At 38.7% G+C, this 16,374-nt stretch overlaps 1 protein-coding gene across 1 annotated transcript; it reads right to left on the bottom strand.

Annotated features, from left to right (window-relative positions):
* Positions 1–926: 926 nt before the first annotated feature.
* On the bottom strand, positions 927–6,525 carry LOC143880641 (elicitor-responsive protein 3-like). The gene is made up of 6 exons (XM_077383619.1): positions 6,367–6,525; positions 6,108–6,238; positions 5,007–5,072; positions 3,229–3,355; positions 2,163–2,173; positions 927–1,219 (listed from the first exon to the last, which is right to left on the bottom strand). The coding sequence occupies exons 1-6, from the start codon at positions 6,435–6,437 to the stop codon at positions 1,086–1,088; spliced, it is 540 nt and encodes a 179-aa protein (XP_077239734.1). The 5' UTR covers positions 6,438–6,525; the 3' UTR covers positions 927–1,085.
* Positions 6,526–16,374: the final 9,849 nt, after the last annotated feature.

Raw genomic sequence — 16,374 nt, 5'->3', positions numbered from 1 at the left:
AACACTACAGAGCAGAGCATTATGTGGGCCCACTTAACTGAATGCCCAACAGATGAACGGTTTGGATCATCCAATAATGTGGGCCACAATGCAATCTTGACAACAGTAGAGACAGACTTTTTTACCATCATAATTTTCACCTGAAGATTGCTAGGAAAAAGCAGTTAAAATGGTGTAATCTTATAAGAGAAAATTAGAGAAAAATGTTTTTAATCAAATGACAAAAGTAACCCTACTTAACGGTTGATAATCAAGCGAAGCTAACGATATTAGTATTTTCTTTTGAAAATTAAACATGAATTTGGCTTTTTTTTTGCCATTTTCCACCGTTGTCTTTTCCACAACACTTTCTTTTTCGTATAATTTAATGATTTATTTACATTAAATCATTATTTTCAGGGAATTGGTAACGACACTCCCTTGTTCTAAAACAGCACCATAAGTTACACTTGTCTAAGCTTTAGAGGTTGTTATAAAAAATCCATTTACATAAATAAGTGTCTAATAAGGCAAGGGGTACCATTACCAAACAAAGGAGTGCGAGACTAATTACAGCACTTTTATTTTATTAATTTTTTATTAATAATAAATCTATGCTACTGATATTGGCACAACCATGCTTTAATAATTACAGTGCCCAAAAGTTTTTTGGGCACTGTAAGAACCTTTGACAGCTGTTTAAATAATAAAAGACAAGATGAGTTGGTGCAATTATCAAAACATGGTGGTGTCAATATCAGTAGCCTAAATTGAATTCGCTGTTCTGCTGGTGAGGAATATGGAGATCCTGTTAGTTTCGGATTTTGAAAATTGACTTTGAGTTTAAAACTGATTATTGGGCTGAAAATTAAACACAATTTTGAGTTTTGGACTCAGAAATCAATTCTCAAAATCCAAAACGAACAGGGCAGGAGGGATATGGCCTATGGGGCTTGTTTTATTTATTTTAATTGCTATGAGGAAAACCTCTAAAGTGGGAAACACTAATGAGTGAGTAACGTGGATTATTTCGGCAGAAGAGACTACTCAAAATTGTGTTATGGAAGTTCAATGGTATCTTCAGAGTTTTAGATTGCATTAAAAACTTATAGAAAATCAAGGAACATGAGAAATACCTCTGGAGTGAAAGAGATACCGATTTTGATCTCGCCACAATATTCCTGGTCCTTGACCACGTTGTAAATGGTTGGTGGAATGCTTCCTTCCATGAACAAGGGCTCTAAAGAGGAATACTGCAAAAGAGCGTAGGATCAAACGAAAGAAAATAACTGAGTTTAAAAATTGTTAGAAAAAAAATAAAAAAAATAATAACCCTTTTGCGGAAAAGCATAACACAAAAAATCTAGAATAAAAAACTAATGCTTTGGTATAATTAAAATCATATAAAGGTATGAGACTGATATTCACACAACCATGTTTTGATAATCGGACAAACTCAACTTGTTTTACATTATTTAACCAGTTGTCAAAGACTATTACAATTCCCAAAAGGCTCTCGGACAGCCGATCAGAGAAGTGCAGAGCAAAGTGAGTTGTCCCATTACCAAAACATGGCGGTGCGGATATCAGTAGCCTAAAGAAAACATTCTTCTGTCATCTAACTGATTTGTGGAGTTTCTCTTCTAAAGCATGAAAAACAAGGTACGCGGCGAAGTGACAGGAGCAAATGCACTGTCATGTTTACAGAGTTTATAGTGAGAGAATGGAATCGGGATAAATACCGATACCTATTACAGGTAGAAAGATATTCATCAATTCTGTGGTCCAGAATCCACAAAATATTTCTCACTTCTATGAATAATTTGCATCCATAGAAGATCTAACATAAAAGAGAAAATGAATAAATAGGAGTTAATATCATTCCGATTGCCATTAGTATTTTTGGCACTATAAGATATCTTGTGATGGTAATTATTCCAATAAAAGACTACCAATTCTGCAACAAAAGCACTCATGAGGCACCATGTAGATCTACAGCTTCTCTTTTTCAAAATCCAGAAGTTTATAGCAACTACGGAGGCTGTACACATTAAACTACATAGACTTTCATGAGGGCATACTGTTCTCACTTTGGTATCTCAGCCATTTGCATTGGTATTTAGTACTGTATACTCAAATTTGATCTCACTTCTTAACCCCATCTCATTCGTCTATAAAAATACCAAGGGAGAGACTGACAAGAGATGGACCCTGAACTGTACCCCCGCCCCATGCTAAGTTGGCTATGAAAGGAGATACCAAGGATTGAATTCCAAAGCCAAAATTCTGATTTAGCATGATGAAAATGATGGGAGGCCCATGTGGGAGATTCCCTGGTTATGGGGATTGAATTCCAAGCCTCCTTTACTTTCTTTAAGGTATCAAAGGAGATACCTTAAGTCATAGTCCAAACCTTCATTACTTTCCTTTACCCTTTCTTCCCCTTAGCCTTCCAAGGTCACCTCTTTTTCAACATCTCCATTTAATCTTCAACCTATTCTAGTCGTTTCTTAAAATCTGATTCTTGATCCAATCATAGGATCAAGAATTATTTTTTTGATCAATTCCTTAAAGGCCCCATAACTATTGATCCTACAGTCCGATCTTGACCAAATTTAGAAGAAGAAAAAATCCTTCTCTATAATTGTCGTAACATACCCAAAAATCAATCCAATTCAACAGTTAGATCTGAATACAAGATCAGATCTAGATGTCGTTATTTTTGCCCAGATAGGCAATCCAAATGTACGATTTTCATCCAACTTTGGTAGAAACAGATTTTAACTTATATCCAATGATGATCCAATGGCTGGATCATCCTAGAACGCCAAGATTACAGATCTGATCCAAATTCGAACCCTATTCGAACATCCCCCAACTCATAGATATCAACTCTCCTCCCTTCCCATTGATCATCCTACATCAATTGGAATCCCAACCACATGTATAATGATCTTTATGTACCCACCCATCTTGTGTCACTTTAAGTATATGATTATGTGAGCATTTTTTTTGTCTCTTCTCATTATTCTCTCCTCTCTTTTTTTCTCCCTCTTCCTCTTTCTTCTTCCTTTGTTTTTTGCTCTAATTACAAACCACAAACAGGTCCATTTCTCTTGCTCCTATTATTGATGAATTTATTCAAAATAGCTTTCTTAGATTTTTCAATAATGGATATTTATCATAAATCAATCAGACTAGATAAAAGATAACAATTTGGAAGCAATAAACGCGTAACAGAATACTCACGTTGCTTCTCCCACAAAATCATCCTCGGAGCCAAAATCACTATCCATTATTTTGAGAGTAAGTTCTGAGGTACTGTCAGAAACAGTAAATACAAAGGTCTCATTCCACTCTGGTTCAGATCCTTTACCTGCGGCAATGGAACATTGATCTACATCAACTATGGCATGGTAAAAGACATGAAAGCTGTATTTGAGGAGAGCACAAGATAAGTTAATTACAAGTATAACTGCTAAAGAAACTAGGACCTTGATACCTCCCAATCGAGAGGATCAGCCAAAATTTGAGTAGAAAATAATCTCTTTGGTGACCTGGAGGGTCAAGGGATTGTGACCTTCTGACTTGGGAGTAATACCCGAGGTAGAAGATTAACTCAACTATGCTCCAATTTAAGATCCGACTGTGCAACCGAAAAGTTCCGACAGGTTGAATGGGAACCATAAGGACCATAAGGAGCCTTGAAATCTATGTCAGAAACTATGCTGCCAACAGAGAATGGAGTGAGTCTGAAAAGGACCCAATGAGACTGACAGTTCGGAACAATGATGTCTACTGCCATTCTCACACCATCTAGAAATGTAACTACTATTAAATTTAAACCATTACCTTTTATGTGTTCCTAAAATTACCCGAAAACTAAAATGTTTTTAGAATGATTATAATATTGTCTTCTTTCTCTGCTGGTAAGAGATAACAAGAAAAAGAAAAACAGGACTCCCAAGAACAAAATGAAGGAAGAAATAGCAAACACGGATCAGGGCAGTTCTTGGGTACATGGAAAATAAAATTAACTGAACCAAAAAGATTATCCATCCCAAACTGGTATGCCAATCAATGCAAGCCTTGAGCCATTGTTGTCGCTGAATGAGGGAGCCAAATGGCTTCCTCTCTCTTTTGACTCTTAAGATTTCAGTGAAATTGATAGCCTGAGGGCGATAGATATTGAATGGAAATTTAACTGAGTACTCAAAAGAACTTTGTAAGTCAACTTGACTGAATTACGGCTCTGGTAAAGGTTAAGTAGGTACTTTGATCATTTTAAAACTGCAAGATACTCACTTGAGTATCAAGTTTTCAAGATAGAAAAATAGATTTCAAGTATCAACCAAGTTTCAAGTAGACACAGCCTCAATTCTTCATCAAGTGAAAATTTTTTAGACCTTTGTCATAGGGCACTTCACTTTTAGTGCCTCTAACTTACTCAACTTACTATATTCCAGACATCGACCCACCATCCCCATGTCATTTCCATGAGAGAGAGAGAGAGAGAGAGAGAGAGAGAGAGAGAGAGAGAGAGAGAGAGAGAGAGAGAGAGAGAGAGAGAGAGAGAAATCCTTAAATATATGCCAAATTAACTATCCAATAGTTCTTGTAAATGACAATCAGAACAATATGAAGAAACAGAAGATTGAATAAATTAAGAGAATTGTGGTAAATGAATAAATTGTCATATAGAAATCAGGATTTAGCAGACATATCCGCCTTTCAACCACAGATGTGGCTGATGCACCGAACACTGTTACTCGTGGACAGGTCCAGAGAACAGAGACAAAGATTGAACCTATAATTCATTTGACAGAACTTCGCACGGCAAGTTTGAGTGTTTGACACCAGCTTACCCAAAGAAAATAGAAGTTGGGATGTTGAGACCTTTACTCTACGGAGACGGTGCTTTGGTAAGCAAAATTGAGGTTGTGGGTTTTCCAGATCTCATCTTCCCAACCAAAGAATAAAAAAGCACAGTAAAATAACCAAGAATCAAAAGAGGTTAAGAAATGCACCTGATGCAACACTGCTTTTCTGCTCTTGAGTGCGCCAGATGAGGATAACATAAGGATCCATGTTACCTGTTTAGTTTAAAATTTATAGCTCATCAAACATAAAACAATGAACAAATAACAAACAGAAAACAAGGTTTCAAGAGCTTTGCAGGATATGTAGAAGTACAGATTAAGAAAAAGTTAAAACACCGATGGAACTTAGACTAGTTCAGCAAAAAAAAAATTCAAGTAAACAAGATTTTCAAGAACTTATGAAGAATTTGTTGGTCATGTGCTATAACAGAAACCTAATTAACACACAGACAACAACAACAACAACACTAATAATAATTATAATAAACTAGAAGGCACACTTTACACTAAAATATGAGATCTGAAGAAACCAAGACAGAAGATTTGCGAAGGAAAAATAGTAATTAGACTCACAAAAACGGAAAATTTGCAGAGGAAAAATAGTCATTAGACTGAGAAATACTGTTCATATATATAAGAAAAATGGAAATCTAGTGAACCAATGGACAACAAAAGAGAGTAAAAAACATTATTCATTTGAGAGAAATACAAATTCAACCAGAAATAAAGCGAAAATGGAAGGAAATGAAACAGAAGATCAGCAAAAATTAGTTTTCACCACAAAGCACTGTTAAAAACAGTAGAAAGTAGTAGAAAACGTGATGTATATGGAAAAGCTCAAATACCTGAAAGAGAGATCCGAACAAGTTAAAACATATAAGAGGCAAAAGAAGTGAGTTAGTTCAAAGAGAAAATCTGTTCACGCAAATATGAAACAGAAGACGAAAAGATAATCCTAGTAATTAGTAAAGACCAATTCAAAATCTAATTCCTCACTATAAAATAAGAGATCCGAAGAAATTGAAACTGAAGATCATCAAAGGAGAGCTCACAGCAGAAAACACAATATGTAAGTAATTAAAATGAAAAAGAAACGTAACAAGCGAGTGATTAAAAAACCTAGAAGGAGATGATCAGCAAAAAGATAAATCCAGAGAAATCTAAACGGATGATCAGAAAAAGAGAACTTACAGAGAGAAAAAAAAAACACCGTTGATTTGAATCAAAACAGAATCCTAGCAAACATACAGTTAAAATAAATCTTAAAGATCTGGACATTCAGTTCCAGAAAATCCAGATCTGAAGAAATTATAGCAGAAAAATCAGCCAAATAGAGCGTATAGAGAATATCACAGTGGAAATGAATCCATAACAAAAACCTAGCAAAGATGCGGTTAGAAAAAAAAAAAAAAAAAACACGATTCATTCAAATCAATTCCAGAAAATCAAGATGAAGGACATCGAACACACGATCGTTAAAAGAAATTAGAGGGAGGTGTTAGAAGACTTAGTGAGAAAATCGGTGTTCTCTAGAGCTTTGGCACTGACGAGAAGAACTTGGATCGTTCCTTGAGGCATTTTCGACCGCTCTTGGAATGGTTTTGAGAGATCGAGGGAAAGAAAGTAGAGGGAATGGAGATTCGAGGGGTTTTTTCTTCTAAAATGAAATGGGGCTGAGTTATTTATAGAAAGTCGTTTTCCCGCTATCGTCTATAAATAGAAAACGTTTCAATTCTACGTGCGGCCGCTTCAAATATACGACCCATAATTCAACTGATCTGACCCAAGCAAAATGGGCAAGCGGTTTTGTCTTTTCTTTTTCTTTTTTAGGGATAAATACATTTACCTCCCCTCTAGTTTCTGACACATCCACTTCTACCCCTTTGGTTTAAAAAGTGACAAAGACCTCCCCTCTAGTTTCGTTTGGTTATAAGTATACCCCTTCCGTCAATTGGCCGTTACGTTAACCCGACAGAACCGTAGAAAGTAACCAGGGTTAATATTTTATGGACCAAAATACCCCCGTATCTGTGTTCTCTTTATATAAGGCATTTACAGACCGTTTTTTTTTAATATCTGAAACAGAGCTTCGTTGTGGAAGAGGGAACTTCGAAGGGTTAGGGTTCTTGGCTGGACACACCTTCCACGTAGTTACAGGTATGTTTTCTGATTTTATACTACATCTATGTATTTCATCATTTCCCATTGTACAAACGAAGTAATATATTGTTAATGACATCTGTGGTGAAATTTGTTACTATTTGTTGTTCTGTATACCTAATGTTTAAAAAATCCTAATGTTTGTTGTTTACTTGGCTGCGATTTTTGGGGGTTTTCTTGTGTTTGATTTGTGGGGGTTTTTTTGTATTTGAGTTCTGTGGTTTTCTTGTATTTGATTTGTGGCTGTGATTTATTTGTCAAAAACTCTTGTAAGTTAGGGTTTGGAATGAGTTTTATTAATAAAAACCCTACCAGTTAATGTTGGTTAATTTACAAGTAAGAAACCCTTATAAGTGCATTATAAGGGTTTGCCTAATTTGAAAAAAATAACAGTTGGGTAATTTTTTGGCCTAGGTAGATGGCATCAGCTGGTTCCTCTTCGAGTGGTACACATTCACAAGGTTTTGCCTTCACACCATGCCACTGTGGACAACGAGCGCCACTAAGGACATCATGGACTAGCACTAACTTCGGGCGAAGGTTTTTGGGGTGTTTTGGGTATGAGGTGAGCAATCTTTTGTGAGTAGTCATACTTTGGATATGAATTATGGGGTAACTCTAAATGAGCTTCTATGATTTCAGATGGATGCTTGTGGTTTTTTCGAATGGGTGGATCCACCGATATGTGTTCGAGGAAGTGCTATCGTACCGGAGGTTATGCAGAAGTTCTCAAAGGTGCTGGCGGAGCTTGAAAGGTTGGACGCTGAAGTCGACAAGTATCGTCGCAGGGAAAAGATTTTGCGGACCTTTCTTGCCATGTCATGGGGTGCTGCTCTTCTATGTGCTGTTTTCTTAGTGTCTGTATTGAAATGATGTTTTGAAAGACTATCTATGTAGGAAATGTGTTGAAGAAATGAAAGTAGATTTCAATCTATTTCTTATCATGATGGTTGGTGTTATTTCGGTTTTTACTTCTTAATTGGGAGGTCTGAACCCTACTTCTTAATGGTTGGTATGAATTACTAGGTTCAATTACCATGTTGACTTTCCAACCATGAAAGGAATTCAACCAACATTAATAATGATTGAATGCAATCAACATCAATTGCCAGCACCTTCAATAACCACTGTGAATTACCATGTTCAATTATCAGGTTGAATGAGCTGGTTGAATTACCATGTTCATAAGAAGCAGATACCATTCAATAGAAGCATAGATGACCTGTTCATTGAATACAACCCATTTGAAGCACCTGTCCATTGAATACAAGCATGAAGCACATGTTCATTGAATAGAAACATGAAGCACATGTTCATTCAATACAAGCATGAAGCACCTGTTCATTCAATGATTCTGCTGCAGAGCACATGTTCATTCAATGATTCTGCTGCACCTGTTCATTCAATACAAGCATGTACCACATGTTCATTGAATACAAGCATGTAGAACCTGTTCATTGAATACAAGCATGAAGCAGATCCCATTCATTACAAGCATAGAGCACCTGTTGATTGAATATAGGGAATATAAGCATGAAGCAAATTCCATTCAATACAAGCATAGAGCAGCTGTTCATTTAATACAACCCATGGACAAATATCCATTCAATACAAGCATAGATCACTTGTTCAGCATAGACCACCTGTTCATTTAATACAAGCCATGGAGAAATACATGTCTGTCATTTGCATTACAAAGACACGTATGCCATCTGAAACCAATGTCAAATTACACCAGTTCATTACAAAAACCCAAAACCCTCCACATGCAAGAAGAAGACAACCATAACTAATCCCCCAAGTATTCATGAAGAACATAGAAAAAACAGTGTTTACATAACATTGTTAACATAACATAACTAATCCCTGCAATAAACTTCCAAAACATTGGCCATCTTCAACTTGAAAGTAAGCATGCCCATCAAAACCCTCCACCTGGAGCTGAAGACATCTATGAAGAGAATCCAAACATCACTTCCCACTTGGAGCTGAAGACTGTTGGGTCCCAAAATAAGGTACAGAAGTACTTTCAACAGCAGAAGTACCAGCAGTAGCAGCAGGTGCACTTAATTTGCGAGGAGACTGCAAAGTTGCCAACAAGAAGAAGTTAGGCCATAGTGACATGTACTAACTCATATGGAACTATGAAGGTTACTTACTTTTCTTGTCGGATAAGAGAAGAAATGGCCTCTTCTCCCACCTCTACTACCTCTGCCACGTCTCTCACTTCTTCCTCCAGGTGTGTGCAAGCCCCTGGTGACTGGTTCTTTTCCTCTACGATGCCCAACAACAGATGTAGTAGCACCAGCTGCATCACTAGTAGTAGATGGTGTGCTTCTCCTCGAGAAGCCCACTTCCTTTTTTCCTTGATAGGCCCTTTGCAAGTGCGACTGTTGTGTCCAAACAGACCACACTTACTACATTTTAGTGACCCATGCTTTCTTACTAACTTGAATGGATTTGTAGGTCTTCTGGGTTCATCTGCATCCCTCCTCCTCAGTTTCTTTGGCCTTCCTGGGGGCCTTCTTATTGGAGGTGGGAGGACCGGGTCCATGTCTAAAGATGGCCACTGCTCCATACTAGGCATGGGATGAATCAGTTCTTTATAACTCCTCTGGAAGGCATCTTTCTGGTAGCAGGGGTCGACATATTTCTCTACAGTCTCATGGTGGTAGAAGATGACTGCAATAGCATGCATGCATGGGATACCACTCAAGTCCCAATTCCTACATCCACAAGTCTTTTGCCCTAAGTTAACAACATATTGCTTCCCATACCTTTCAATTTCATACTCCTCCCCACCAGACCATTCGACATGGCAATCACAAGCCGCAACCTTTGCCTTCTCCAACTTCTCTTGTATTTTGGGGCAGATAGGTCCCCCATAACTCTCCATATCTGATCTCTGCTTTTGGAATCTCCCCATAAGAAGCCTTCTTATGGTTTCCAACATCGTTACAATGGGCTTGTCCCTAGCAGGTAGAATAAAGGCATTGAATGTCTCCGACAGGTTGTTCACTAGAAGATTGCATTTTGGCCTAGGGCTAAATGCTGATCTTGACCACAATGTAGGATTAATTTTCGTAAGATATGCATGAGCTTGCTTATCAAGCTTCTCCATCTCTGCCATGTGCCTCTGAAATTCAATCGGAGTGGTAGCATATGCTGCTGCCCACATAGTATCCTTCAAAATCTTACCCTTGAACTCCGCCTTAAAGTTGCTATACATATGCCTGACACAAAACCTGTGGTCCGCATTTGGCAAGATATCTTCAAAAGTTTCAACCAATCCCTGCAATAACAAGGTGATAGGTACATTTATAGAATTCTAGAATTAAAAGACAACTACATTACCATATAAACACTTGAAACTGTAAGTAAATGATGTATACCTTCTGTCTGTCAGAAATGAAGGTCCAACCATGAGTCTCAATTTGACCAATGTCATTGAGGAGTGTTGTCAGAAACCAAGTCCATGATTCTTTCAGTTCAGCCTCCACTATTGCATAGGCTATTGGGAACATCTGATCATTTGCATCCTTCCCAACTGCACTAAGAATTTGGCCTCCCCATCGACCTTTTAAATGGCAACCATCCAAGCCTATAAAAGGCCTACAACCAGCCAAGAATCCCGATCTCATAGCATGGAGACTGATATATAGCCTCTGAAAGGTTGGAAACACATCCAAAGTAGGCCTCTCGACCTTCAACTTCAAACAACTACCTGGGTTTTTAACCTTGACAAGATCACAGTAGTCCCAAATTCTAGCATATTGCTCAACATACCCTCCATCAATGCATTCTAAAGCCTTCCTCTTGGCCCTATAAATCTTTGACTTAGGTACATCAATCTTGAAATCTCTCTTAATACTCTTCCGTATTGCATGAACATTCCATTTGGGATCATCCCTGATCTTCTCAACATATTTTGACGACAACCAAGTAGAAGAAACATGGTGGTTGTTATATGATCTAGGGCAGTTATGAATAGAATTGAAAGTTTTTATTTGAAATCCTTCTCCCTGTTGCATACGAGATGCATGTATTCTCCAACCACATTTGCTCTTGCATTCTGCAGTAACTTTGGAAGGCTCATTCTTGACATACATGTACTCAAATCCATGTTCAATTGCATACTCTTTCAATGCAGCTCTATACACTTTGGGGGAGCTGAAAATCATCCCCACGGCCAACAATATCTTCTCCATGTCCACATGCTCATTGAACTCTATATTGGGTTCTCTTTCATCTGAAGAAGATATTGGACTTCTACGGTAATACTCATCTTCGTCATCTTCACATGCATTTGACATCAGAGGATCATCAGGTATAACCTCCTCTCCACATGCCCCAACCACATCTTCATCTTCATGTACATCATCTCCCACAAATTCACCTCCTCCCAAAATATCAGCAGCTTCATCGACATAATCAGACTCACTGCCTAGTCCACAACTACTCCCACTGTAATCTGACATTGTAGAGGCAACAAAATCTTCATCCTCTGAATCAGAGTCTTCAAAATCTTCATCACTACTATCTGATGGAATGAGGGTGTGGTCTTCATCATCGACAGCTTCACCATGCCTCTCACTACCACCTGTTGGAATTGAGGAGCTACTACCTATTGGAATGGAGGTGCTACCACCTGTTGGAATGAGGGGATGCTCTTCATCATCGAGAGCTTCACCATGCCTCTCACTACCACCTGTTGGAATGGAAGAGCTACCACCTATTGGAATGGAGGTGCTACCACCTGTTGGAATGGGGGTGTGCTCTTCATCATCGACAGCTTCATCATGCCTCTCACTACCACCTGTTGGAATGGAGGTGCTACCACCTGTTGGAATGGAGGCCACAACTTGCACATGCAAACCTCCATCACCTCCCACAACATGTCCTTCTGATGTCCCTCCCAAGACATCAGCTACACTTGCTGGCAATGGGGGAGTGTCAAGATATATCTGAATTGTAGACTTCCCTTTATGAAGGTCTATCATTTGTAGGACATCTCTGTCTGAATCAATCCTTCGAAAACCACAATGCTTACCTCTCCCTGGGACCTTATGGTACATAAACAAATGGATAGGAACACCAACTATCTCTCCCACCATGTCTTGCATTTCAAACAATGATAACAAATCTGGGTCGATGTCATCGATGTGCGTCACAGTTCCCCCTTTATACCCCCTCTTTTTACTGTCAAATTCCCCACCATGATGCACCTCGAAAGTGAGATACCCAGGGGCCATCACTGCCATATAAAGGTAAGAGAACAAAGTTAAAATACACTGAAAGGGACAACATATACGCATTGCATTTGACTCAGCAGTGATAGAATGGGACCATTTCAAAGCATCATATAATCATTTCAAATCAACATATAATCATTTCCAGTAGGGGACCACTACATATACTAATTTGCATAGGGACAACCCTAATTTTAAAGCAAAATCATTGACTTTGTAAAGGGAGAGTACAATATATACCCAATTGCACTGCTAGACCCCTAATTAGAAAGCAAAAAACATTAACTTTGCAAAGGGGGGACCACGACATTCACTCATTGCACCCTACTTTCAAAGCATAAATCATAGAATTTTCAGTGGGGGGGACCACAACATTTGCACATTTGCAGTGGCAGACCCCTATTTTCAATCCAAAATACATGGATTCTCCAGGGGGACCACAACATATGCACCCTACTTTCAAAGCAAAAAAAACACTGAATCTCCAGTGGGGGAACACAACATGCTTAATGTGAAAGACAGATAGCACAAAAAGCCCTAAAAAGGAGGACCGCACTAACACCATATGCAAGACAGATAGCACAAAAAGCCTTAAAAAGGGGGCAAAAAGACATCTTTCTCACAAATTGGGACCACAACATAGTGTTTCTCCACAAAAAAATTCGACATTCCACAAAAACCAATAAAATACTCATAAACCCTAACTAATATTACAGTTTACATCGAAAGAACACCTAACCCGACAATTTTCCATTAAAAAATCACAGAAACTTTGTTTTAAGTGAGAACTTTGGAATCAAGCCTTTAAAACTTCCTAAAATATTTACAGACAAAAGGGTTTGTAAACTATTTTAACACCTACCAATCATTTTCTACAATATTCCCACAACACGACATTAAAAGACAGAAATCTTCCAAACTTGAAACGCTTGGAGAAGACGAATGTTTTAGAAACCCTCGAATCGATGGTTCCAAGGTTGAAGATGACAGGAAATAGTCGTTCGTCTTCCACAAATTGAAAACCCTAGTTCCGTCGAGTAAAACCCCAGAGATAAAAAAACCCAAAGATAAAATACCCAACTGTTGTCGACTTAAAACAGAGGGCAAATGGGTCATTTCACGCGCGCCGTTTGCACCGTCCAGTTAAAAAAAACCAACGAAACTAGAGGGGAGGTCTTTGTCACTTTTTAAACCACAGGGGTAGAAGTGGATGTGTCAGAAACTAGAGGGGAGGTAAATGTATTTATCCCTTTTTTTTAATTAGCTTATGTGAGCTTTTTGTGGATTCCTATAACCTTTGACGGTGGTTCAATAATGAAAGACAAGGAAAGTTAGTGCAGTTATTAAAACATGGCAGTGGCAATTTAGTAGCCTATAAAAACCACTATTATTTAAGGGAGATAATTTTCTACGCCCCCCTAAGGATCATGCGCCCCGCTTTTAACGCGTCAAAAAGCATTAAAGTCTGCCCACAATTCATGTTAAAAGTGGGGTGCATTATCTAATCATCTATATTTATGTTAACAGTTCCAACACCTTAAGATTTGTAGTATTCTGATCATCTATATTTCCAACAAAACTCACCAAAAGGTGAATTTTTTGTACAGATGGGCATTTTTCCTTTTAATTTTTCCCATTGTTTGCTCTGTTTGGTTGCTGGGTTTTTTTTGTTCCCAGGATTTATGTGGGTAAAGGTTTAGTGGTCACATCAGCTTTTTCTTGCTGACATCAGCAAAATCTTGTCTTGAAAAGGGTGTTCTCTCTTTCTCTCTCTACCCTCTCTCTCCACTCATCATAATATCTTTCTCTAATTAATGCTTGTCCCCTCTTTTGTCTCCTACCTTTACCCACATAAATCCCAGGAAGAAAAAAAACCCGGCATCCAAACAGAGCTCAGGGAGAATTGGAGTAGAAATTAGAAATTATGTCGATTCCAATCATGCAATCGTAAACTCAAATGCTGTGTCTTTTTTGTTGTTAAACGCTGGCCGTGATTTTTTGGCCATGAGAAAACCAAAGCAAGGATTTTCATGTGAATGGTTCATATATGCCAAAGGTGGGACCCACTTTCTGGCTACCGCGACGTCGTGGGGATTGTATAACTAATTTTCAGAGGCTACTGATATTAGCACTGCCATGTTTTAATAGCTGCACAAACTCAGCTTGTCTTTTCTTTTTTAACTGGCATCTGAGAGATTTTTGGAATTGTAATAACCTTTGACAGCTGTTTAAATAAGAGTAATGCTAGGGAAACTGGGAGTAGGACCTAAAAGGGGACCGAACAAATTGTTTCACACCACAGCATCACTAGTGACGTTAGCAATCCCTTTAGTTTAGGGAAATCATACATGGCATATTCTCATTGCAGGTCCCGTTTTAGGTCTTACTCTAGGTCTCCATATCATTTCCCTCTAAGATAATAGAAGACATGATGTTTTAGGTCTTACTCTAGGCATTTCGCATTGCATGTGAGAGCAGCCACATCTTGAATGAAGACAAATTCTGTTCCAAAGTGAGCCTATTATGTGGTGGCTCTTGTAAATGAGGACAAAATCTGCTGAAACGTGAGCCTGTGTAGCTGCTCTCACATGCAACAGCCCGTATGCAAAATGCCTTCTGCGATGGACGCTAGTAAATCCTATTTTATTATAAGATATGGGTGGAAATGGCCAAAACAAGCCGTTGGGAATATTTGGTTTCACAGAGGAAGCGGATTTTGGGGTGCGTACTGCGCCCATTTTGAGTAGGAGGAGACTCCTTTGGACTTTTGGGCTCTGTTCACTTGTTTTCCCGGGAAAGGAAAAGAAAAGGTTTTTCGGGATTCTGACGTGGCATTAGGAAAGGAAATCCAAGGAAACTGTGTAGGAAAAGGTTTCCCACGCCTGTTCACGTGCGCAGAATCTATGCAGGAAAATGTTTCCCGAGAAACTGCTTGCCCACTTTTTATCACCAATTTTCCCGGGAAAGCAAATCCGACCAAAATAATGGGATTTGGTTTCCCACACTAGTAAGAAAAGAGACATTTCCACGTCATTTTTGGCAATTCCATGTCATTATTTGACATATTCCACCCAGGCTTGTTATTTTCTCAGGAAAGCAAGTGAACACTAGAATTATGTCTTGTAAAGGTCTTGTCAAGAAAAAAAGGAGTATGTTTCCGGGGATTTGCTTTCCGAGGAACGCAAGTGAAGAGAGCCTTGGAGGAGATTTTGGCATTTTGCTTTGGAGACACGCAAAAGACCGTACGATTTTGGGGGTTTTGTGGGCAATGCGAAATAAGTACATAACCCATCTCCAACGTTCCCATATCCAACGGTCCACGTTCGTCAAGTCAGAAACCGGCAATGAGAGAGAAACTACCGTTTGTGTTTTGAACTTCTACGAGAACACCGTTAAGTGCTCCCTTAGGTAGCTTAAGAAAAGGCTTGTAAGTCGGCATAATTTCAAAAGTATCGCTCAAAGGCTCAAAGCAACTACATACGGAAAACCATGATGAACACGAGGATGGGACCACCGCTTATGTCTACATGGAATGGATACTTATCTATCAGGTGGGGCCCATAGTTCACATTGACCAAAAAAATGGTAGCAAAAGTGATCGATCACCTGTATAAATGGACAGTTACGATCATCCAATTAGTATGAGATTGTGTATAGTGTGGCCTTATAGTCCAATATTTTCCAAATGTACCGCTCCGGCCACTTCATAGGGTGATTCAGACTGTTCATTTGTTGGGCCGCAACTTAGATAGGTTGTGCCCTAAAAATCATTTATGATGATACTAACCCTCCTATCTATGGAGGGACTGCACATTTTGGAAACCTCTATAGATCCGAGGGTTAGGATCATTAGAAAAGACTTTTTGGGGCACAACCTATTCACGTTGTGGCACAACAGATGAACGGTTTGGATCACCTTGTGGACTACATGGCCATACATGAGATAAAGATCTTGAAAATATATATGCATTCTAGAGTAATTTTGTTTGGTCATGGATAGATCACCCAGGTTCGGGTCCATAAGCAGTGATAATTGCCCTGTGAAGACTTGCTTTTGCTACGGCTCCACCAAATGATGGTTCGAGATCCGCTTATAATGGAGCGAA

Source organism: Tasmannia lanceolata, unplaced genomic scaffold (genome assembly GCF_043159265.1).
Source record: "Tasmannia lanceolata isolate RefF3 unplaced genomic scaffold, GAP_Taslan_0.1 ptg000007l, whole genome shotgun sequence".
NCBI classification, from domain to species: Eukaryota; Viridiplantae; Streptophyta; class Magnoliopsida; order Canellales; family Winteraceae; genus Tasmannia; species Tasmannia lanceolata.
This window is presented reverse-complemented; position numbering and strand designations above follow the sequence as displayed.

Excerpts from the sequence above, each read along its gene's own strand:
- LOC143880641 (XM_077383619.1), bottom strand. The coding sequence starts at position 6,437 with ATGCCTCAAGGAACGATCCAAGTTCTTCTCGTCAGTGCCAAAGCTCTA. Across the intron at positions 6,239-6,366 it reads AACACCGATTTTCTCACTAA|GTTTTTGTTATGGATTCATT; the intron begins GTCTTCTAACAC and ends CATCTTTGCTAG. Across the intron at positions 5,073-6,107 it reads CTTTAAGATTTATTTTAACT|GTAACATGGATCCTTATGTT; the intron begins GTATGTTTGCTA and ends TAAACTAAACAG.